The sequence below is a fragment of the Muscardinus avellanarius genome (genome assembly GCF_963383645.1).
Source record: "Muscardinus avellanarius genome assembly, chromosome: 11".
Lineage (NCBI taxonomy): Eukaryota > Metazoa > Chordata > Mammalia > Rodentia > Gliridae > Muscardinus > Muscardinus avellanarius.
This window is the reverse complement of record NC_137797.1, coordinates 36,922,795-36,948,944: the sequence shown is the minus strand read 5'-3', so window position 1 is coordinate 36,948,944 and position 26,150 is coordinate 36,922,795. Positions and strand designations below refer to the sequence as shown.

Genomic DNA, 26,150 nt, shown 5'->3' with positions numbered 1-26,150 from the left:
TCCCACCAACAGTGTAAAAGAGTTTCTATTTCCCCATATCCTTGCCAGCATTTGTTGTTATTTGACTTCTTTATGCTTGCCACTCTGATTGGGATTAGATGGAATCTCAGCGATAAAGAAGATCAAAATCATGTCATTCGCAAGAAGATGGAAAGACCTGGAGAACATTATGTTAAATGAGATTAGCCAAGTACAGAAAGAGAAGGGACTTATGTTTTCTCTAATATGCTCAAGCTAGGGAGTATTAGGAATAGCAGAGGGACTCCAGATAATGGAGATGAAACCTCAGCAAAGCCAGAAAAGAAGGATAGTGGAAGGAAGAAGGCTGATGTTAATAATGAAAATCTACATTCAAATATGGGTATACATGTGAATATAACATTGTTAACCTGGACACTAAGTATTGAGAGGGAGGGAAAAGGGAAAGCAAGAGGGGAGACAGGGCACCAAGTACTGTGTGAATATATGCCATTGTCAACATGATCCACATTATGATGTTGGACTATAGGCCAATGATAAAATAAAAAAAGAATAGTTACCTTCATTACATTTCTATCTTCCCTCCTCCTTCTCCTAACTCCCCATCATTTTATTGGAGCCTCTACATCTTTACCTGGGGTCTCTTTTGTTACCCAATTTCTCTTTAGCTTCCACATTTGAGGGAAAACATATAACTACTCACTTTCTGAGACTGACTAATCTTATTAACTTTTTTCTTTGTTTATTGTTTTCATCAGTTTACTCCCAGTGTTATTACCATTATAGTCATCCTGTTTGAATTTATTATGCCTCTTTATTTTGATGTCTTTATTCAGAGTTTAAATATATAGAAACTCACCAGGCATGGTGGTGCAGATCTGTAATCCCAGTATTTGGGAGACTGAGATTAGAGAACCATAAATTTATGGCCAGTCTCAGCAACTTAGCAGGATCCTCAGAAATTTAGGAGATCCTCTTTTATATTAGGGCTGGGGATCTAGCTCAGAGATAGAATGTCCCTAGGTTCAATCCCCAGTACCAAAAACAAACCAACCAAACAACAACCACACACACAAAAAATAATATAAAGACTACTCCCCCATATCTGTGGGTCCCACATTTATGGATTCAAACAATTGCAGATTGAAAATATTTGGGAAATACTGTATTTGTATTGGACCTTTCTTGCTTGTCTGGATTACATAGTTCTTTTTAAATTTTTTATTGGTGCATTATAGTCATACATTTTTTTTTGGTGGTACTGGGGGTGGAACTCAGAGGCTTTCTACCTCCAGGCTATACTCCCAGACCTATTTTATACTTTATTTGGAAACAGGGTCTCACTAAGTTGCTGAGAGCCTCACTAAGTGGCAGAGGCTGGCTTCGAACCTGTGCAATCCTCCTGTCTCAGCCTCCCAAGCGCTGGGATTACAGGGGTGCGCCACCACGCCCGGCTATAGTCATACATCTTAATGGGGTACAAAACGGTAGAGGAATATATGCACACATCACTTACATAGTTCATTAGTCTTTTTTAAATTTTATTTTTTAAAGTTAGCCTAATGGACTCTATATTTTCTGAATTCTTTCATGCCTGAGAATGTCTGACAGTTGCCTTCGTGCTTGAAGAAGAATGTGATTGTGAATTCTATTTTTTGGTCACTCTTTTATTTGTTACGTTGTAGTCATTGCTCCATTGCATATATGATGTTTTGTGTTGCTCAAGCACAAATGGAAGTTTCTCTTTTTCATAACTGATTTCTGCCTAGATAGTGAGTGGATTTCTTTTTCCTTTAACAATAACCAAGAAGCATCTTATTGTCAATATATCTACATATGTTTTTCCTAGAAAATAATGCCCTTTTAAAACTACATAATATGTTTTTTTACTTTTGGAAAATTTTATTTTACATATATGTATATATATTGAATTTTATTTGGTACAGTATAATTGCATGTAATAACTAGAGTCAAGTGATATATTCATATATACACAGAATTTTTTGGTGTAGTTCCCCCCTAAAGCCAGCCTACTACCTACCGTCCTCCCTCTTCATACATACTAGTACAGTTTTTAATGAACCTTCATATGTGGACATAATATTATTAGTCTGAATTCTTCCTTAAGTCAAAGCCTCTTTTTGGTTTGTTCCTATTTTTAATAAGAGATTATCTATATTTTGGATATATTTACCTTTCATATCTATTATTATTTAACTGAATTTATCTATGCCTTTTTTCTGCATCTTATTCAGATATTATTTTAATTGTAATTATCTTTTTTAAGCAGTTCAGTTTTCATCCTTCTGTATTACGTTTCTAAATTATTTACTTGGTTCTATCATAATGTTATTTTGGTGATTTTTTTTCTCTACTTCTGTTATTTTTGACAACTTGTTATACTAAATTTGATCAGAATGTTTTTTTTTTCTACCCCCCAATATTTCCTACATAATTCTTTCTTGAGTTGTATTATCTTCTGGATAGCATCCTTGTTGTGAAGAAAATAGTTTAGAACAACATTTTCTATGGGTCAGAAGTCTGGGAGTGTCTTAGGTTTGAGTTGTAGTCTCTTGTGAACTCTCAACCAGCACTGTCATCATCTTACAGCTCCACAAGGCTGAGAGCCAGACTTCCAAGCCTGCTCACAGGGTTGATGGCAGACGTCTGTTTTGTCCATTTAAAAAATAACTTTTTCTTCTTTTCATTAGGCTGAAACTTATATAATCAAAATTTACTTTTCTCAAATTTATATTTTTTACTCACTGTTATAGTTAAACCAGTATTTCAGAGACCAGACTAAGTTTGGTTTTCACAGTTTTACTGAGTTTCCTTTAAATTTTTATTGTTAAATATAAGAGTTATGTCTTTCTTTGTCTATATAGTATTCTCTCACTTTAAAGAAACACAATGGAGAATGACATCAGGTTTCCCCAAGTTTTTTCATGGTTTAACATGAGAGCCATTTTGGTTGTTGTTATTAGGATTCATTACTGGGTATCAGTTCTCTTCAATACTTGCTCAGGTTCATTTTAAAAATACAGTGTTTTAAAAATATGGCATAACGTTATTGCAATTTAATTTCATTAAAAACAGATGTATAGGTCGGGCATGGTGGCACATGCTTGTAATCTCTTTGAGAGACTGAGACAGGAGGATCCCGGTTCAAGGACAACTTCAGCTACTTAGTGAGGCCCTTTGCAATTCAGTGAGACCCTGTTTCAAAATAAAGAATGAAAAATAGGGTAGGGGTTGTCACTCTGGAGTAGAATACCCCTGGGTTCCATCCCCAGCATCAAAATAAATAAATAAATAAATAAATAAATAAATAAATAAATAAACAGATGTATACCATTTATGCAGTGAAACTTTGATCACTCTTCTTTCACTCATTTTTCAGCCCCAAATATTCACAGTGGAGTTACCACTGTGAATAATTATTTATAAAAGAAGCCAGACCTTGTCCTACACAATACAATTACAGATATATAGACTTATATTCAAGATTATAGATTAAGATTTAGATTTACTCAATAGCTAAAATCTTATTAGGTTTATATGCCAGAATATATCATGGACATCTTCCCAAGACAGTAATTCTAATACATATTTGAAGATTATGCATATTCATTTATTTTAGAGATATGTCATAATCTATTTAACTGTTTCCTTATTGATGGATATTTAACTCGTCTCCTTTCTTTTCATGCAAATAATATTGCAAATAACATCTCCATATGCTAGTTTATATTTGCATATAACTATGCTCTCATGAAAATAAAAATATGAGATCAAATATTTCTTAATATTCTTGAAAGAATGCTTAGTCCATTGGATTGTAATCTTTAGATTGAAATAGAGATTCTAATAAAATCTCCGAATACTGATTTAAAATCAAAGTCTCTTTTAAATTTTTATATTAGCTGTTGAAATTAACATGTCACATACCGATAATGTGTAGAAGCACGTGTGGGCATACTTGAGGAACAGTAAGGACACCATCATGTGGGAATGAATTAAGAAAGGGGACAGTTTTAGAGGATGGGTTCAAAGCCATGATGAGAAGAAAGTCACAGAAGGTTTTAGAGGCTATTTTAAGGACCTTGAAGAACCTTCTCTCCATTATCAAAAGTAGTCTACACACATTTTCCCCACTTCTACCACACTGTGGCTTTTGTCATAATGACACCTGATTTGGCCTCTAGAAAAATGTCTTCACCTGCTTCATCGGTGCCAAAGCAGTGACCTCTTCTCAGTTTTTGTCAACTCTGACTGACATTGTTGACTATATATTATTTAGCATAAATAAATATATTTTTGTAACTAAAAAGTGTATGTAATTTTACTTTTGTTTTTTGACACCCTCTGTTCATCATAGAATTGTTTGCTTTTTCTTCTCTTCCAGCTGCTCCTTTGGCTCTTTTTTCTGCTATCATTTTTCTGTTTTCTTTGCCAAAATCTTTGTTTCTTTATTGTGCAACCTAATGTTTGATTTGTAGTTCTTTTTATGGGTGACCCTAGAAAAATTTCACAAATGCCTACCTATCTTCAAGATAGTATAAAATTGTGGGAAAGATTGGCTTTCTTCTTCCTTTTTCTATTGTTAATTGAAAATAAAACATTCAGTGCCCAATGTATGCCTTTAATTAGTTAAGCTTTCAATTGATATAAAATGATGTCATTAAAAATGTATCTCCCAGATGCCATTTTAAATAATGTATTTTATATACAATGGATGATACAAATGATCTTAAACATTTTTTCTTCCAGGTGGGTTAGAATCTTTGAAAAATCTTCAGCAACTAGTTGTGGACCACAATCAGTTAATTAGTACAAAAGGTCTCTGCGATACACCTACCATTATATACCTAGATTGCTCATATAATCATCTTACTGATGTTGAGGGCATTGAAAATTGTGGATTGCTTCAAGTACTAAAGTTACAGGGAAATTATCTAAGTGAGGTAATTGCTTTGAATTAATTGATTTCTATGATGTAATATTTTTAATTTGATAGAAATATAAATCTCATATTTTAAAAGCAATCTGAGTAACTTTTCTAATCAGATGCATTTGATTTCCAATTTATTTATAATTCATAATTTAAGAAATGTTCAGCAGTCACATTTTATAAATTGAAATTAATATTAACTTTTTATAGTAAATATAGCAAATCATAACTTTTCAGTTTTATTTAGGTACATCTAGGGCTAAAGATATCTATTATAAAATTTTTACTATATTTTGTCTTGAAATATCATTATAAAGATCACTAAAATTATAAAGTTAAGTCTGGCGTGGTGGCGCACACTTGTAATCCCTCGCTTGGGAGGCTGAAACAGGAGGATCACACAGGTTTGTAGCCAGCCTTAGCTGGTTTAAGAGACCCTCTTTCCAAATAAAATATATTTTAAAAAATTGGCCTGGGAGTGTAACCCAGAGGTAGAAGGCCCCTGGGTTCCATCCCCAGTACAATCCCCCCAAAAAAATTAGAAGTTAATTAGTAGAAATTTTATTCACACTAAAAGTCTTATACTTTGATTTGTGATTTGCTATTTGTTGTAGGTATTTTACATTGACTATTTTTTGTAGGTTTTGATAGGTGTTCTATTTTTAAATTTTGTTAAATGAAAAAATATTTGCTTAATATAAACTGATAAACTATATTTAAATATAGCTTCCATCCTTGGAGAATCATGTTTTGCTAAGAGAATTACACTTGGATGACAACAGCATTTCAACTGTGGAGGTGCTTTCTTCATATTGGCTGCCTTTACTACAAAACCTTACTATCTCCCAAAACAGGTAAAAACACATTTTACATAAGCAATAAATGAAGACAATGATGATTTAAGATAAATGTATGATGTTCATATGTAAGTAGAAAAGTTAGGTGCTCCAGGAATTAAATTGGGGTGCATAATAACAGATTAACAAATTATATAGTTAACTTTATAGAATTTTTAAAATGTCTATAAATTTTAGATGGATTGCCATACTGTAGAATTTTAGTATAATTTTAATTGTCAACTTATGCTCCTCATTTTCTCTTTTCAAAGATTCTTGTAGAAATCTCTCAGGGAAGGTTTGTTTATATTTATAAAGAATACAGTCCTTGGAAAATATAGGAGGTAGTTAATTTAATTCAGAAGGATGTCTCATATTCTCAAATGGTACTTATTAAGTCTGGAAGAATGACTTTTAATCTGCTCCCTACTTGGATATCTTTCTGTAACTGTTAAGATGTATTTAAATTTGATTTCCCTAAGGATATAAAATAACACTTAAAAATACCTTAACATTAAACTGAAATGGGTACCTGCCTCAGAAGGTCCATTTGAGACCACCAAACATCTGGATCTTTGCAGAGAATAACTGTCTAAAACCAAAACAGAAGCACAATATCTGTACTCTCCCCATACTTACTCTTTCATTGAGGTTTGTTCACTCTAATATGATTAATTTGCTCATGAAAGGCACATGGAATAGGGTAAAGAAACTATCTTTAACAAGAAATTATGCCTTTGAGATTTATAATACTTACAAAATAGGTGAAATCAAGTGAATTAAGGACAACCTAATATATGTCTATGCTAATGTAGTATATATATAGTTCTAAAAACATAAAACTATCTTTCAGTCTCTGCCATAACAGTATTAGTCTTTTGAGTAGGTATGTACTAAATAGTTTAAACTCCCTTATTACACTATGACAATTGAAAACTGTATTTGTATTTAAAAAACTCTTCTTAAATTATTATTATTTATTATTATTTTTGGTGGTACTGAGTGTCCTGGAAACCCTTCTACCTCTGGGCTACACTCCCAGAACTATTTTATATTTTTATTTGGAAACAGGGTCTCTTAAGCCACACTGGCTTCAAACCTGCGCAATCCTCCTGTCTCCACCTCCCAAGTGCGGGGATTACAAGCATGCGACACCACACCTGGCTTCTTAAATTTTTCAATAGATCTAAAATATGAAAGTTGATTTGAGTTTAAAAGGACACTTTGGGGGTTAATAAACCAGATTCATATGATAACACATATAAATAATTTGACCCATCCATAAACCAATTGGGTCCTCTCCCTATAATTTTTAGGTAAGAAATAAATGTCATGACTAAATACTCAGCGTTTGGGAGATATGCAGTAAATCTCTTAGGAATGGGCATGTCTGTCATATGTCATAGAAGTCGATTTCAAATCACCTTAATGATCATAAAAATATTTAATGAAATTATACAGTATTTAAATGAAGAACTTAAAAGTAATGTTAAATTTAAATATTAATAATGTTTAATTTCTTGGGAGATTTGAAGTCAACAGGATATTCTCTTTCTAAAAATTAAAATTAACAGTAGGTTATAAGTGTTTGCTCAACTGTTCTCCTATGACATGTGAATGTCAGTCTGATAAAGACAGAATTATTTAAACTAAAACATTACTTTTTAGAATTAATAATAATTGATATAACCAATTCACATGCTCTCTATTTGTAATTGTATTTTCCTAGTCTTATGACATTTGAATATTGAAGTGGGGTTTTCTCTATGGGGGAGACAGATTTAAAAATGAGTGTCATATAACCTTTCCCTCAAATAATTCTTAGGAATTAAAATAAAACGTAATCTCTTCAGCATATTTTTTAAAAACCCAGAATTATTGTAAAGTATATATAGCTCTGAGATTTTTAATACTATTATCAGTTATATTTTAATATATTCTTTGTGAGTCTTCCAGAATTCTTTGTATACGTAACTTTCCACCATTTCTAAGGGGAGGTAGAAAAGGGCCCAAGGGCACCAGGGTAACGTAATTTGTGTAATGGACATGTAGCTCTGTAAAATTATTTCTAATGTCATAGTGAAGAATAATATTTCAACTGGATTTTTTTAAAAACAAACTTAATACTATTAACTGTAGAAATTATCCATTACATTATGCTCTTATACACACATTGACTTTTCAGAACCATATCAAATTGGATAAAACTGAATCAGCAGATCTGGGTTTGAATTTTGAATCTTTGAACTTGCTAGTCAGTTGATGTTGAGCAACTCTTTCCTCACTAACTAAGCCTTTTTTCCTCCTTCATATAACAAGGGTAATAATCTGTTTTATTGGAACCTTAATGATGATCCAAGTAGAAAAAAAATGTAAATACATTTTATAAACCTGAGGATAATTGTATAAAAGCATATAAGAAAGTATGGATATATATATATATATAATATATATTTATATACATATATTGGATTTGTGGTTTGCATAGCTTTTAAATTGCAAATATTTTTCTTTTAATTTTTGATAAATATTTTCATCACAAGGAAGAAATTATATATTCATATGCTTTTATCCTCAACAAATGGAATACATATAAAGAATGATACTTAGTGGACATATAGTTTGAAATGCGTGTTTCATCTTGACTTCTGTTTTAAATTTTCATTAGGACATGTGACTGTTTTTAGTTTGACTTAGAGGAGTTCTAACTAGGAAGACTCTCTGGCTTCATAAGATTTCTACTTCCAGTGAGACTCTAAGTAGGAGCAGAAAGTGGAAACTATTACCCATTGGCTCCTCAATGGACAAATCTTTTGCTTTTTGTCCTCTTTGAAAGTTATATCTTTTTAATGCCCAGGGCTAATGTGACAAGGTCAAATGGTATTAGGTTTTCACTAATGTCCTTTGTCTTTCTGGTTTGAATTTTCTTAGAAAAAATATACACAGAAGTCAGTAAAACGAAAAGTTATAGAGGCTTGAAAAAAAAAGATTATACGATTAGGTTTCTACCATACTAATGAATAGTTATAAAGGTGAATGGCTAGCCAGATTTCTTGATAAAATTTTTTAAAAAGATAAAGAACATGATTTTAAAAGCATGATTATATGACAAGATAAAATTTTAATGTTGCAAAATATTTATTCATAGTGGGTATTTCTCTGCATTATTTTTTCAAGGGTGATTTTTATTGATCTTTTAAAAAAGTTTAAAACATCATTGCTTATTTTCTTTAGATGTCATGTATGTTACCATATCACTTATTGCTTAAATACATGATATATTTCTAAAAACTCTAATATTCTAAAGGATTTAATTTGCCATTAGCTAATAATTTCCAAAATCCTATCAGTAGAAGGGCAAAGATTTAGTATAAGAAATACATTAAAGCTACAATGTAATTTTAATGTAACATAATAGCATATAAATATATAAATATTTTCACATGAAGAATTTAAATTTCTTATAATAATGATCTAGAATATACTTATACTACCAATATGATTCTATAGTTTTAATCATAGACTCTAAATATAAAATTTTAGACTATAAATTGTATAAAATTAGAATAGATATAAAATAATGTAAAATTAGATATAAAATAATATAAACAGAATAAAATTGAGAATATAAAATTCTTACATTCAATAATTACATATTCACCGCATTTTAATTTTCTTCCTTCTTTTCTCCCATTCCATCTCTTATCCTCTTTTTTCTTCCTTTTTTCCTTCTCCCCTTTGTTCCCAATTCATACCACATTTCATCTTGTGCTTGTTTCATCCTGATTTCTGTTTTAAATTTTATTAGGAGTATACAAATAATGAAGGGTATGTATAAACATAAAAACCAATATCTTCTCCCATTTTTTTAAAAGTGATGCATTGTGATTGTACATGTGATTCACAGTGACCTTTGCATGTGTGCACATAGCATTATTTGATGTTTCCTTTCCTGCAAGTCCTCTTTCTCTCCCTTCTCCTTCCTCATGTATGGTTGTGAGATTCATCATGAAACATTCATATATGTTTATAACATCATTTGTTCTGTTTTCTTCCCTGTACTTTACCTTTCCTTTTCCTCTTTTCTCACCCAATCCACTTCTACTACTCTACTGTGTTCTCTCCTACTTTTTATAAGGCCCGCTTTCTTTCCTTATTTTTTTCTAGCGTCTAGCTTCCATCTGAGAGATATTGTCTCACATTTTCTTGGTTTTTTTTTTCTCCAATGGAAACTTTTTAAGAGGTGGTATTATATGTTTTTTCTCATACGTGGAAACAGTGTGATACAAAAAGGACTTCAAAAACCCCAGTGGAGTGATGAAGGGGATCCAGGGGAAGGAGGCAAGTGGGGAGAGGGAGATTTGATAAAGGAAACACTTCAACTGACATGATGTATAAATAAAATTATCAATGCCAATCTCAATATAGTATATGGGGAAAGGGAGAGAGCAGGGTGGAAGCTGGAAGGGACGATCACTAAGTGCTGTGTGCATGTCTGTCTCTAGCACTCAAATTCATCATGATGTGTCATTACAATGTACTAATAATAATGGGGGGAAAGATGTGGTATTTATAGCTATAATGCAAGTAGTAATATTGTATCATTTACACTCTATTGATTCCCAGCAGTTAGATTTTCTTCTAACCTCGTTACTTAGTCCATTTATTCATCAGTAGTATCTTCTTTTTCTCTGCTAGTGGAGAACAAGGTAGTACAAAAGAGAAATCAAGATCAACAAAAGGGTTCATCTTGTGCTGGACCCCAGGAGACCTCAAGCTCCCAAGAGCCTTTCAGCTGCAGTGTTACTCTGACTTGGCACCTTAGAATAATTTTTTTTATTAAACAAATTTTTAGTTAAATTATTTAAAAATATTTTGCAATAAAACTGACTTTTTAAGGGTGTAGTTCTGAGTATCAGCAAATATATAGCCTTTAAAAAAACAATGACAGGTAGTTAATAGAATAAAAGAATAAAGAACTCTTCCAGAACAACTAGAGGGACACATGAAGAGAAAGGAAAGGAAAGGAAAGGAATCCAAATAAATAGAAATCAAAGAGTGCCTTTTATTTTATTGTACCAGAGATACTACATTAGCTGAGTCATTTTGAAATGTTATGGAATTCTACCAATTCAAGGGGATTAATTTAGAAGATTTTTATAATTTTTATAAGAATATCTTAGGCAATGGAGTTTTGTCATGTTGGTTTAATTTTAATTTCCAAAGCTATAGTAATAATAATGTTATATTACAGACTAAGTATGGGCTTAGTTGGAAATCAAATCAAACTAAATTTAAATTTCTCTTCTTAACTTGTTTTCCAATGATGTTTGTATGTTTGGTATCATTATGTCTCCTACTTGAGTGTGAATTCTTAAAGACAACAAAGATTAAAAAAAGAAACTCTTAAAAGCTGAGGAAAAGTTCATTAGTATTACTATTTTAGTATGCATACTTAACATGATTTTAAAATTTAAATATCAGTATATTTCTGCCAAATTTAAATTTATTTCAGTGCTATAATACTATGTTTCTTACACTTACTGTTCGTATATTAAACATATTACAATTTAGAAATAAGCCCAGTATAACTTTGTATACTGACAGTATTTGCAATACTGTTTTATCCTTTTCTTTTTCTTTCTTTTTTTTTTTTTTTTTTTGGTGGTACGAGGGACAGAACCTGTGGCATTCTACCTCTGAGCTACACCCCCGGCCCTATTTTCTTTATTTTGAAACAGGGTTTCACTGAGTTGTAAAGGGCCTCACTAAGTAGTAGCTGAGGCTGTCTGCGAACCGCGATCTTCCTATCTCAGTTTCCCAAATGCCGGGATTACAAGTGTGCACCACCACACCCAGCTGTGCAATACTCTTTTTAATGTAGTAAACAAAGCAATTTTTTTAACAAAGATGTAAAATTAGCATATCTAACCAGTTATATTGAAATATGATATTTATGTTTGTATCTTAAAGGTTTGGGGTCATGTATTTGAGCTAGGAAATAAAAAGTAAAAGGTGTAAATTATGTTTGAATTTGAAGACAAAACAATAAAAAATATTTTAACTGAATGGCAAATACACATCAAAGTCCATGATTTTTGTGACCGAAATTGGCCATTCCATGGTACTTTCCCAATAAAATGAAATTAATTCTTCCATTATCAGAATGTACTGAGGATTGAACTGTGGCATTCTACCTCTGAGCTACACCCCCAGCCCTATTTTTTTATTTTTAAACAGGGTTTCACTAAGTTTTAGAGGTCTTCACTAACTAGCTGAGGCTGGCGGCCAAACTGCAATCCTCTTGTCTGTCTCAAACTCCCAAGTACTAGAATTACAAGCATGAACCACCACATGCCTGGCTGATTTCTATATTTTTAATAATTACTGTTATAATATGTTGTCCAACTGAAGTTATATATACATATAATTACCTGCCATTTTATAAAATTATATAATTGTGTAATATAAATTTTTACATAGTTATATAAATAATATGAAAATATGCCCATTTAAACATCTTAATGAATTTTATATTTTTGTTTTTAGTTTGACAAAAATTGTGCCACTTTTTCATTTTGTTTCTCTGGAAAAACTAGATGTCAGCAACAATTGTCTTTCTGGTAAGTTTAGAATAATATTTAATTTTTAAAATAATAGGGTTTGGGTTTCCATTCTAAATATGATAAAGATTTGTTTGGGGTAACTACTTTTTGCTCAAGATTCATGTGATATTCTTTTGTATTGTTCAATCAGTGATTTATTTTTTCTTTATTTTTTTTTGCTAAGATATGATTCATCATATGATTATGTCAAATTATGTTTATCTCTTCCTCTATTGATTGATATTTTGATTATGTAAGGCTTGGGGCCACTGGGAATATAAAGTTCCTATGGGAATTATTATGTAAATAGTATTGTAGACTTGTGTTTAGTCCTCTTGGGTAGATGTGTAAGAGAATAATTGCTAGATAATAGAATAGGTATAAATTTAACTTTTTATTTTTATGTACTTTTATTGGTGCATTGTACTCTCACATCATAGTATAGTTCAGAGTGATAGGGACATACATGCACACAGCACTTGGTGAACTCTCCCTCCTCCTCCTTCCCCATGCACGTTACTGAGATTGGCATTAGTAATTTTGCATGAGTACATAACATCAATGAAAGTGTTTACTGCATTAATTTTTCCTCCCTTCTCCCTTCACCGCCCCCCCAGACCCCCTCCCATACTCCACTGAGGTTTTTTCTTCATTATCTAAAATTCTTCCTGTGTCCCAGTACTCCCTAGGTTCAGCATATGAGTGAAAACATATGACCTTTCATTTTTTTCCAAACTATTTTTTCAAAATAGTTGTTAACATTTTATATTCCCACCAGGACTGTATGGGGATTTTAATTATTCTAATTCTAGAGTGTTTACTATTTTAATGTGTTATCTCACTGTGGTTTTTAGTTTGTTTTTCACTGATGAGATTTTGATCCTTTTTACAAGTATTTATTAATGATTTCTGTATTGTTTGCTTTGGTTTTCAAGTGTTTCGCTATTTTTAAACTGTGGCTATTTGCCTTCTTTTTGTTTACTTAAAGAAGTTCTTTTTATCTTTTCTGGATTAAATACTTTTTGAGATATATGCTTTATAATATTTTCTTCTGGGTTGTTTTACATATTAACTTTATTTATATAAATGAACAGATGTTTTAAATTTTGATTTAGCCTAATTTATATACTTCCTTTTAAGAGTCTCTTTTCTGATTTTTTTAAAATAACTTTTTCTACCTCTGGATTAAGAAAATAATCTTTATGCTTTTTTTTCTAGAAGCTTTGTAGTTTTAGTTTTTACCAGTCAGTCTATAAGCCATCTTAAATTACTATTTACATATGATGTGAGCAAAGGGTTTACTTCATCTTTTTTTATGAAGATAACCAGTTGTTCCAACAACACTTGTTAAATTAGCCTTTTTAATCATTGAGTTACTTTGATGTCTGTGTCAAAAATGTGCTTTACTTGCCATATATTTTAGGATATGTTTCTACTAACTATGCTTTTTCTATTTATGTTCTAGTAAATTTCAACTGAATGTTAAACTGTAGATAATACAGTTTAATTAGTATGGACTTTGTCTTCCTTTAAAGGATGTTAAGTTTTATTCTTGCAGGCAGTTTAATTAGTGGTGGATAATTTCATTTCTCTCAGGCTTGATTTCATCCTCTATTATCTCAGCTTTCCATACATGCTCTTACTCCAGGGCCCTGCCTTCATGCCTCCTGCATAGTAGTTCCAGATTTTGACTGATCTCTGAAATGCTCGATTAGGTCTCATGCTGGTTGGGTCACACCCCTAATGTCTTTTACTGCCGTATGAGCCTTTAGTGTAAACTTTTAGCTCTTATTCTTACAGAAGGTGAGCTTTCCTAGATTTGGCAGAATCTTTCTTCTTTATACTGTATAATATCTAGTGTTTTTAGGAACATGTGGTGAATCCTCATACTGATATCCCCAACATGCATACAACTCAGCTTCTTAGTACTTTTCCCCACCAATTCCAGCCACAAATGTAATGTTTTTCCCCGTTAGTTCAGCACAACAACCTTTTTGCCTGGGCCCCACTTTTTTACTGGAAGTAGTATTCCTCCAGATAGAAGCTTTCAGGGTCAGGCTTGAGATCAATCTAGCCATCATTATCTATCTATCTATGTATCATCTATGTATCTATCACTTATCTGTCTGCCTGTATTATGGTTTTCTGTAGAGAAGTAATTTGATATACATTGCTCTATAATGTTACCTAGATTTACTAGATTTAGTATAAAGGTGCTATTTTTTCTTTCTTTTAGTTAATCTGATATAGGGCCTTGTACTTGTTAGGCAAGCACTCAACTACTAAGATACATGCATTCCTAGTCTTTTCAAGTTCATTTTGAGATAGGATCTAATTTTCTCAAGATGGTCTCAAACTAGTGATTCTCCTGTTTCACCTTCTGAAGGAGCTGGGATTACAGCCATGTGTCACCACACCCAGATTTTTTTATACTTTTGCAAATATAATAAATCCATGGAAATCTATTTAGGTGGATATTCAGTTTTACCACCTATCCTACTTACATTTCCCTACTTCAGATTTTACGCTTTCAATCTAGCATAAAATATTGTAAATTTTTTGTATACATTTCTCATTTATTCCTCATTCTATGAGTTATGACTGGATTTTAAAGCAGATTTGCATACGTTCACACAGCTGCTTAATGGTAGTTACATCCTACAGCAGTCTGGGTTTTTAATACAGTCTCTTAAAAAGTATATAGCATTCTGCAGATGCTATATGCTAATATAAAATGATATATGATGATATAAAATAATGCTTTTTAGCCACTAATTAATAAATAAAATGACCATTTATTATTTTTCTTTATCTGTGATACCTTTCATAATGACTTATTTTTTATAGATCTTAAAAGCGCTATAAAATGGTTTGAAGCATGCTATTCTCTCCGTGAACTGTCTCTTACTGGAAACCCACTTCTTCAAGAAATGGACTGGAGGTAAAGAAAAATTTTATATACCTTGAGCATCCTTTATTATAGTTGCATAAAACACAGTTTGATGAAAATTGCCCTACAGATTCAATTTGTAAAAAATTAATAAAAATAATTTAAAATCTTTTATAAAGTAATTATGAAAATATCTTTAGCCTAAGATTTTTTCTTGCATATGTTTGAACTAATGTAAATATGAAAATGTAATTGTGATTATATGGCAAGTTTAGTATATTATTAATTTGGGTCTTGCATTTATAGGAAAGGATTAATTTGTTGATCATTACTTTCTGTGAGTCATTTAAATCCCATAGCATATCTTATCTGGCAGTAAATTGGTTCTGTTGTTCTGATTTTATACTTTTTGTATTTTTTAAATTTTTGTTAACTTAATAATTTTACATATTTTTGAGGGCATGATGTTGTGTTTTGATTCATGTACACATTGGGTATTGATGACATCAAAGTGAACAACATATCCATCACTTTAAGTTTTTCTTTACTTCTTTTTGTGTGTGTGTGTGTGTGTGTGTGTGTGTGTGGTTCTGGGGATTGAACCTAGGCATATTCTACCTCTGAGCTACACCCCAAGTTCTATTTTATTTTTTATTTTGAAATAGAGTCTCACAAAAGTTCTGCAGGGCCTTATTAAGTTATTGAGGATAGCCAAAAACCTGTAATCCTCCCAGTATCTCAATCACTGGGATTACAAACTGCCATGCCCAGCTAAATTTTTCTTAAAAGAAAAAAAGTCTTTTAAAAGTATGTAGTAGTCATGTGTGAATTCATTTCTCCCTTTGCAATATTGCAGTACCTAAATATAAATCAAGAAAAATATGTTACTATCACTATGAGCTACATTATGATTTGCACTACAATGTACCAATAAAAGTATAAAAATAAAAATACTGATAAGTAAAAATGTAATTTTTAAATTTTTTGTATAAAATGTGATTTTAAAATAAAATTTTCTTAGAAAAATAGTCTTTCTAATTAATTCTAGGGTGACTATAGTTAACAATAATCTATCATATCTTTCAAAATAGCATAGAATATCTTGAATATGTTAGTCTGATTCAGTCCCTACATAAAATACATACCATCATTATGTGTCATAAAAATCAGAATGATAGTATAAGTAATATTTCCCCCAATTGACTAGGTTTTTAAGTAGATATTTTACAATAGCATAATAATAATTTTGATAGTTTTGATTTTGAGTATGAGCTTCTTAAGCCACTGTAGTCAACATACTGAACATTGAAAATTACACAGTGCTCTTTTAGAGTCAGTTCCCTCTCATTACTTCAAAACTATCTCCCCATTCTCTTGGCCTCATCATTTCTGATGAGAAGTCTGCTGGAATTCTTGTTCCTATTCCTCTGGAGGAGTTTAAAATTTTCTCTTTATCACTGGCTTTTAGTAATTTTATCATTTCATTATTATTTTGTGGTATTATTTGGGTTTACTCTGCTTAGGACTTACCAAACCTTTTAGACCTTTAGATTTATAGTTTACATAAAATTTGGAACCTCACACACACACAAAAAAGAAGTAAAGAAAAACTTAAAGTGATGGATATGTTGTTCACTTTGATGTCAGAGTTTGTTTCCAGATATGTTTTCTATTTCTTTGCTTCCTTTTCTGTCTTACTAGAACTCAAATCTCAATAATAATAAGCCACATTTACTCTGTTCTTTATTTTTGTTACTTTTCTTTCTGTGCTTCCCTTTGAGTAGTTTTTGTTATATTTTTAAGTTCTCTGATATTTTTTCACTCTCTACTCTGCTGTTAATCCATTCCAGATTTTTATTTTGATTGCAAGCTTTTACATTATTTCATTAGTGCATTGCAGTCATACATTGTGGTGAGATTTAGTGTGACAAAAACACACATGCTTATAGCTCTTCGTGTATTTCCCTCCACATCCCATTCAGCTCCCACTTTCTACATCCTCACACAAGTGAATGCCACTGGTGCTAATACCTTCACATATTGCCATGGTATTATTTAAATGGTTTCATTCTTCAGTCCTCTCTCTTCCCTTCCCTTACTCCCGCCCTTCAAATACTCTGTAACTCTCTCTCTCTCTCTGTATATACTATTTAAAATCCATTATGTCTCCTATTTTCTCTCTAGCTTCTACCTATAAGAGAAAAAAAATACCATCCTTGACTTTCTGATAGTGACTATTCTCACTTAGCATTATATTCTCTATTTCCATTCACTTTCCTGCAAAATACATAAATTTGTTCTTATAGCTGAGTAGAAGTCCATTTTTGTATATGCCATATCTTTCATTCATCTATTGGTGAACACCTAAGTTGGTTCCATAATTTGACGATTGTGAATTGTGTTGCGCTATAAACATGGATATGCATATATCACTATAGAATTCTGACTTTAGTTCTTTAGGAAAGATACTGAGGAGTAATATAGCTGGGACATATGGTGGTTCTATTCCTAGATTTTGAAGAGCCTTCAAATGGATCCCCATAGTAGTTGCATAATTTACAATTCTACCACAGGATGGAGAGTTTCTTTTTCCAACACCCTCACCAGAATTCGTTATTGTTTGTATTCTTAAGGATTGTCATTCTAACTAGAGTTAGGTGGAATCTCAGTGTAGTTTTGATTTTCATTTCCTTGATATCTATCTAGTAATATTGAATATTTTTATATATATTTATTGTCCAAACAGACATTTAGCCTAGTGAAATATAAGAAACAAATATAAGAAACAAATCTGCTCACATTATAGCCAGATGTTTAAGTGTACTTTTATTGGTATATTGTATTTTACACCATAATGAGGTTTATAGTGATAGAAACATACATGCACTTAGCACTTTGTGTTATAGCCAATTGAGCTTTGACAAAGGAGCCAAAAAGATACTCTGGAGAACAAGACTGCCTCTTCAACTTCAAATGGACATATCTGTCTATCTATCTAAATATATATTTATCTTTATTTTCCAAGTACTATTACATGTTATTAAACATAGCATGTAATTATTCTATATACACAAACGTGTGTGTGTGTGTGTGTGTGTGTGTGTGTGTGTGTGAATGAAATTAGGTTCCTATCTCTTACCCTGCACAAAGGTCAACTCAAGATGGGTGAGTAACCTAGAAATTAGACCAGAATCTATGCAATTACTAGAAGAAAACATAAGAACAGCTCTCCAACATATAAGCATTGGTAGAGACTTCCTTAATAAGATCCTCAAAGCTCATAAAATAAAACCAAGAATCAATTAATGGGATTATATAAATAAAAAGGCTTTGTTCAGCAAAGGAAATAATAAAGAGTCTAAATAGATAGCTTACAAAATAGGTGAAAATCTTTGCCAATTACTCCTCTGATAGAGGACTACTATCTAGAATATATAAAGAACTCAGAAAACTAAACACAAATGAAAGACAAATGACCTAATCAATAAATGGGTAGTAGAACTCAATAGACAATAGAAGAAATGCAGTTGGACAAGAAATAAATAAAAAGTGTTCAGATATTTCTATTTCTAAAAATTTCATTTATCGCAGGGTGTGGTGGTGCATGCTTATAATCCCAACATTTGGGAGGCTAACACAAGAGAATCACAGTTCACAGACAGCCTCGGGTTATTTGTGAGGCCCTTTGCAACCCAGTAAGACCCTGTTTCAAAATAAAGAATTTAAAAAAGGTCTGGGGCTATAGCTCAGAGGTAGAATAGCTCCTTTACTAGAACGACAACTTTCTGATTGTTCTTCCAAATTCTTTTTATATATCCTTTCAATTTTGACTAGTGAGAAGCCATTCCCCATGTGAATTTCTGTAAACATTTTGCCTTTATATTTCCACTGTTTTTTTCCTCTGTTCTTAGATATTTTTCTCTTATACACCCTCAGATCAGTACTCCTTAACCCAGGTTTAAGAGATTTACATCCAACTTTGGAATTAAGCTCTTTCAAGTTTTCTAGCATAAGTGCTGATTCTGGCCTACATTATTTTCTTATTTTATGCCCTTACAGCATGCATGTATAAGACATGTTAGCATAATTTATTGTTCATGTGACATTTGTATCATGTCAGGTCGTGGATATCCCTAGGCAGAACAAACCAAGAATAGAACAAACCAAGAATAGAACAGGGAGGACAGAACAAGCCATGGGCTTTAATTTAGCAAGAGGAGTTTTGCAATGCTAATATGCTAAGTGTAGTATTTAAAAGCCAGCTTTTACTAAAATCCTCGGAGTTGGGATCAAGTCAGTGAGTCGTATCAATTTGTCCAATCTTTGAAAACATAGCAATTTTAAACTGAATACAGGCAGGGAGAAATTAATTATTCAAAAAACATTGTTGTGACACAAGATGCAAGCAGGAGTTGACCTTCTGCCTTGATTTGGTTTCCCTGTAATGTGTGACCATATACAGACTTATTCCTGATGGCTGGAGAGTATAAAATATTTTACAAAAGAATTGAAGATCTGATTTGTTTTTAAAAAGTCTTGTATTTAAATTAATCCACCTGTTGAACAAACTCTTAGATTCTGGAAAGTAGTCTTTGTTCCTGTCGGGAATCCTGCCTGACAGCTGTCGGGGCTTGGCGAGATGGTGAGTACCGACGACTCGAACACAAACCCACGAGCCGGGAGTCAAGTCAAGCGAGATCTCATTTATCTCCCTCCAAGCCATCCTTTATATAGTACCAAGCCACGAGGGGAATTTCCATGAGAAATAGCCTAGCCTATCCGGGATAAAGATCACTACCACGTAGTTTATAGCCAATCCCAGGCCAGTACATGAGCCATTCATGTGTGCGGAAAGCTCCTTTAAAGGTAGAAAGGGAAAAACCTCTCAGTCTCCCCACCCATAATGAATGGGGAAACCACGCCTTCCTAGCTTCCTCCAGGCGCCATCTTTGCCCCTTTTTTGCTGAATCACTTTACTTAAAGTTTTGCCTTAGGCCGCTCAGGCCGAATCTCCTTAGGCGCTGTATAGACACACCCCATCATATCCCCCTTTTTCTTTTATTTTATCGGGACTGTGCCTGTCTTAGGTTGTTCCCATCGAGTACCAGGGATTACCCGTCATTGGATAGTACAGAGTGATGCTATACTTCCTGTCTTAGGTTTCCATGGCCCCTGGGAATCTTACCCATCATTGGCTACCAGCCCTTCAACATGTTTTGATTTTTCCCATCTGGGGAAATTGTAAGGCAGGAGAGGGGTGGTCATATTCAGAGCGCCAATCCTAAAATTTATTTTCTGTGCTGGCAAGCCTTTGGTAATGCACTTCTATTTGGTTGATTCTAACAGAAACTGGACTAATCTATTAAAATCACAGGGGTCTACGATGCACAAAACTATGATAAACAGCAAGGGGCCCAACAAAGGAAGAAAATAGGGCAAAAGTCCATGAAAGCCGGTCCAGAACGGAAGATCTCCTCGCCACCTCTCCAGATCATGTTGGAGCTGCTTAATCTTATCTTGTTCCTGCAAAAATAAGCAGATGCCTCCCTTTTTGGCTGTTAATAAATCCAATATCCATCTTTTTTGTGATACCACATAGGCTAGGGAATCTAATTGGGCTTGTAAGTCTCAGACAATTTCTGAGACAGACTTAACACCATCAATTATTCGGAGGGAGTCTCCTATGTAACTCAAAGGCCATCCCAAGGCCAGCCACACCCATGGCAGTTCTGGCAGTAATCTCCAGGCCTACAACACCCATGGCAGTTCTGGCAGTAATCTCCAGGCCGATTAAGAGCAGAATGGCTTGTACTGCTATCCTTTTTCACCCTCCCCAATCAAAAAGGGGGGGGATGGGCATTGATTTCTCCTCAAGGATAATATTTATATCGGAGAACAGGGAGGCAAGGGTACAAAGGCCTGCATTTAATATTTCCCTTGCCTTACCTGCGTCTCCAAAGCCTGGCATACTATACCGTATTTGCAGGGACAGGATGATGAACATTAGGGTTTTCATGACTATCTTCTTTTAAAATAAAAAACAAAGGACTAATTTTAGGGATTTCCTCTTCCCTGGAATCATAATTACCAGTTATTGTAGCTAGGTGTTTGATATCTCTTGCTGGGACCCAAAGTGGTCTTTTATCATCATAGGGGAAGACACACCCAAAGCCCCTTCCTGCAGTTATGAGGGGATCTGGGCCCCTCCATATTCCCGTCAGGGGATCTCTCTATTTTACTTTGATGGAGGAAAAGGGAATATCTGTGGTCCAATGCCTATGAAAAGGGGACAGGTTGGAGTCTTTTGTAAAATTTAAAATATTTAGGGTTAATAATGCTTTTCTTAATTGATCATGTGGGTGTAGTAACTCCCCCTTTTGTTTTTGTAATTGAACCTTTAGGGTATGATTATATTTATTAAAGCTTGTCCTTTTGGGTTATATGGAATGCCCATAGTGTGAATAATTTAGGAAGGAGACAAAATGTTGACTAATAAAACAAGGGCCATTATCAGTTGATTTGTTTAGGAATATCAAGAATAGCAAAACAATGAAGAAAATAATTTATAGCATGTTTTGTCTTTTCTCCCGAATGAGCTGAAGCCCAATTAGCCCTGGAATAGTTATCTATAAAAACAAAAATATACTTAAGTTTTCCAAATGGTTGAAAATGAGTTACATTCACTTGCCATAATCCATTGGGGCGTAGACCTCTCATATTAACTCCGGACGATTGAAAGGGGGGGTAGTTGCAAGATGGGTTGACATGATTTACAAGTGCGAACAATTCTTTTAAATCCTTATTAGGGATTTGAGGATATTTGTATTTTAATCCCCTCCAATTTTACATGGGTTAATCTATGAAAATCCATGGCCTCTTTTACAGATAGGGCTTGAACTTTTGTGTAGGCCATCGCCCGTCCCTTCTGAACGTCCGTCCCTTTTGAACGGCACTCGCCCATTTCCTTAGGACCTACTGTCCCATGTGCGACTGCTGTTGTTCCAGCATGCCAGAGGCTGTTTACCTTGGAGACCTGCTGCGGCCCAGTGCGAAATTTACACCCTTTCCCCCTGATTTTCAAGGGCCAGTGAGAGCTTGCTGGATGCCAAGGCACAGGCCCCTCTCTTGGGGCAAACCCATTCCAGGGCACCCTGCTCTTTACAAAGAAAAGAGAACTCTCCCCGGGGCTCCCACCAGCTTCTCCGGGATCGGTCGCATTACCGCACTGGATGCCTCGCGGCGACCATCTTTGCCACTTCGGATTTGGGGATCTTAACCTGTTTCGCTTTCGATCAGCTCTAGTATCAATTAAATATTTAGAATTTTTATCTCCAATTGTGACGACCATCTTGGGTCTTAACCCATTTTTTACCGGGACTGGGGGAAGCCCCCTTGGGAGGTTATAAGTTCCTCCTTTTAAGTTAAATTTGGACCGGCAGTCCCGGGCCCAATGAAAACCCTTACGGCATTTGGGGCAGGGCTTCCGGGGAGTTTCCCCTTTCTTCCCTCCCATAGGAGGCGTAGCCTGGAACAGACACTTTTGGCGGAAATGGCTCTCTTTTTTGTATTTGAAACACGTGGGGGAGGCAACCCTTGACTGCTGCATTGCCTGTATCAGAGTCTGTATGCCCTCCCGTTGCCCTTCCTTTACCGCAACTGCGATAGTTTGGAGTTGATGGCTCATAGAGCCAATGTTCCGAGAGGCCACGATCCATCTCTCTAAAGTATGCCCCTTCAACCCTGCACAGGCCAGCTTATGGTCGGCTGTCATCCCGTCCCACACAAGCATTTTAACAAATTTGTCTCTTAATGGACCAGCCGGAAACTTCCTCTTAAGGCTGTTATATACTCTCTCTATAAATGTTGGTAGATCCTCACCGGGCTTTTGAGTGATTGCCGCAATAGGGGCCTCAGTGGGCCCATCGTCTAATTTTCTCCATGCCGCCAGTGCCGCTGCCCTAACCTGATCCTGGTATGGGGGGGGGGCAAGGCTGCCTGTTGTAGGCCAGTGGTGTGCGGCTCGGCTGTCCCTGTAAGCATGCCGTAGGTTAAGGGGATGGCGGGATCGGCATTTTGATTTCTTTCCCCCAAGATTCGGCATTCCTCCTGGTAATAGGCCATCCATTTCATAAAGAGTGGCCCAGGGAGAACTGCCTTGGTTAGCTCTCTCTAGTCCCAGGGGACTAAAGCCTGATGGGCCAGCCCTTCCACTAGGGTATCTGCCCAGGGGGAATTGGGACCATCCTCTGCCACTGCCTTTCGGAGCTCTTTAAGATCCTGCGGTTCCCAGGGGTACCAGGTGGCTGGATGGTTTGTTCCCAGGTTGACGTTGACGGGAAAGAGGCCCACAGTTCCTCCGGCTCTCCCTACGTCAGCATAGACCGGCGGAGCAGAGGGTTATGGAGAAGGAATTTGTCAGGGAAAGGGACTGTGGGGAGTCCTTGGCGTCCCCAAAGTGATTGGAGGGATCGGGAGGTTTTTTAGGGGCTTCGGGACCAGAGGGGGGTGTATGCTCGGCAGCCCCCTTTTTCGCTGGCTTGGGGATACGGTCAGCGAGTTTCTCCAGGGGTCGCGGGGGAAAACAACTTTTAAGCGCGGAGACGGTGGGGAGAACCTCAATGGGGGGGATCTCCCCTTGCTCTGTCTGGGCTCTCCTAACCAGCCCCTCAACTTGATTCCAGGTATCCCAATCATAAAGATTACTTTCAGGGAGCCATGGGGCAGTTTTTAGAAGGTACCCCCAGGCCTCGGTGGCTTGGTTATCAGCAAGATTAAGTCCTCGACTCTTGAGAACAAGTCGAAGGGATTCTAGGGCAGGGCCAGGTTTAGAACTGAACTTCCCCATATTAATACCCATATTAATATACGAGGGGATACTCACCCGAAGACCGATTGCTCGCCAGCGATTTCTTTCGTTAGGGGGTGAAGAGGGGGGCCTCACACGGGGCACCAGACTGTCGGGAATCCTGCCCGACAGCTGACGGGGCTTGGCGAGATGGTGAGTACCGACGACTCGAACACAAACCCACGAGCCGGGAGTCAAGTCAAGTAAGATCTCATTTATCTCCCTCCAAGCCATCCTTTATATAGTACCAAGCCACGAGGGGAATTTCCATGAGAAATAGCCTAGCCTATCCGGGATAAAGATCACTACCACGTAGTTTATAGCCAATCCCAGGCCAGTACATGAGCCATTCATGTGTGCGGAAAGCTCCTTTAAAGGTAGAAAGGGAAAAACCTCTCAGTCTCCCCACCCATAATGAATGGGGAAACCACGCCTACCTAGCTTCCTCCAGGCGCCATCTTTGCCCATTTTTTGCTAAATCACTTTACTTAAAGTTTTGCCTTAGGCCGCTCAGGCCGAATCTCCTTAGGCGCTGTATAGACACACCCCACCATGTTCTTGCTGTTGTCTGAGGCCACTACAAACCTATAATATTCTCTTTCCAGATGAATTAGTCTCATGAATTTGTTCAAGGTCTTTGGTTAAAAAGATAGCATTTTTGGCTGGGCCTGGTGGTGCAAGCTTGTAATCCCCGTGCTTGGGAGGCAGAGACAGGAGGATCGCGCAGGTTCGAAGCCAGCCTCGCTGGTTTAAGAGAACCTGTTTCCAAATAAAAATATAAAAATAGGTCTGGGAGTGTAGCCCGGAGGTAAAAGGGTTCCCAGGAACCCCAGTACCACTAAAAAAATATTATATATATATATATATATATATATATATATATATATAGCATTTTTTTTACCAATTCAAACACCTATGCAACTTGTGTATCACAGAAGAGTTATTATTTTTGCCCAAGAAGTCTGTTGTCCTTTTGTTCTGTTTGATCATTCCATCCATTCTCCAAAGGGACAGTGACCATATCACTCACTTCACATTGGCTATACTCATCAAAGCTATAAACTAACTGCAAGAAGGGTCAGAAAGAATATCAGAGAATGCTCTCTGTGTGAAGTAAATATATTACCACATGAGAACATTATATAACATTGCTTCCTACACTGCATGTGCAAAACATATTCCTATTGCTTTTAATAGGAATTTTAATAGGAATATTGCTACAGTGGAATTTTGAATAGTTGAGTGAAAAATATAAAGGTATTTTAGGGAGAAATTTTCAGCAGCCAAGTAATAAAAGATTAGGGAACAAATGCAGAAATTAAAAGTTATTAAGTCTTGGCATTACAAAGACTTAAATTAGTAGAGATTTCTCCAAATTATCATGTAGATTCTTATAATTTAGAGCTAAAAGGAGATACACACATATATACTCTTAAAATTCTTTTATTTTGTTAAAATGAAGTAATTGTAGTGCAGAGATTAATTGGTATACTTCAAATATGATATATCTGAATGTATAGTTTTTTTAGTGTGAAAGTATCTAAAAATTGATTTTCAAAACAAAATCTATGAAGTTTTCCAAAGATAAAATTTTAAATAACATTGTTTATTTTACTAATCCTTGCTTGGATTGGGCACTTGTTAACATTATGTGGTTTATCACCATCTGATATTAATAGCTTTTTTTAGCTTTGTATCTATTTTTTTTAAATAATTTTTTCAGTTTCTTCCCTTTATACTATTTCTAGTCTTCCCATTTGCATATGGTATTTGACAACTATTAAAATTAAAAATATACATAAGCTACTTCTATTTATTTTCATAGAATAAGAAAAATTATTTCTTTCAACTTGGAATATTTATGTTTTTCCATTCATGTCAAATGTATACTGCCTGTGTTCTTTCCCATGGCACCCTTTTTCTTTTAAGAGTCTTACTTTTGAAAGAGAAAGCAACAAGAATTTCAAGTTCTGAAACAGTCTATCCGGTTGTTGGAATTCTTAGTAATAAAAGTGAGAGATTACAGTTTTAGTTCAGAGTATAT

The 26,150-nt window shown here is 34.7% G+C and overlaps 1 protein-coding gene across 1 annotated transcript in view; it reads left to right on the top strand.

The window, feature by feature from the left end:
- LRRIQ1 (leucine rich repeats and IQ motif containing 1) overlaps nt 1–26,150 on the top strand; it is a gene marked incomplete at both ends in the record, with an annotated part of 216,869 nt that overhangs the window by 46,380 nt on the left and 144,339 nt on the right. Inside the window, 4 exons of the mRNA XM_080704824.1 lie at nt 4,750–4,943; nt 5,657–5,784; nt 12,316–12,389; nt 15,219–15,312. Of these exons, the coding sequence (XP_080560950.1) occupies nt 4,750–4,943; nt 5,657–5,784; nt 12,316–12,389; nt 15,219–15,312 (490 nt within the window). The remainder of the gene's footprint in view (nt 1–4,749; nt 4,944–5,656; nt 5,785–12,315; nt 12,390–15,218; nt 15,313–26,150) is intronic.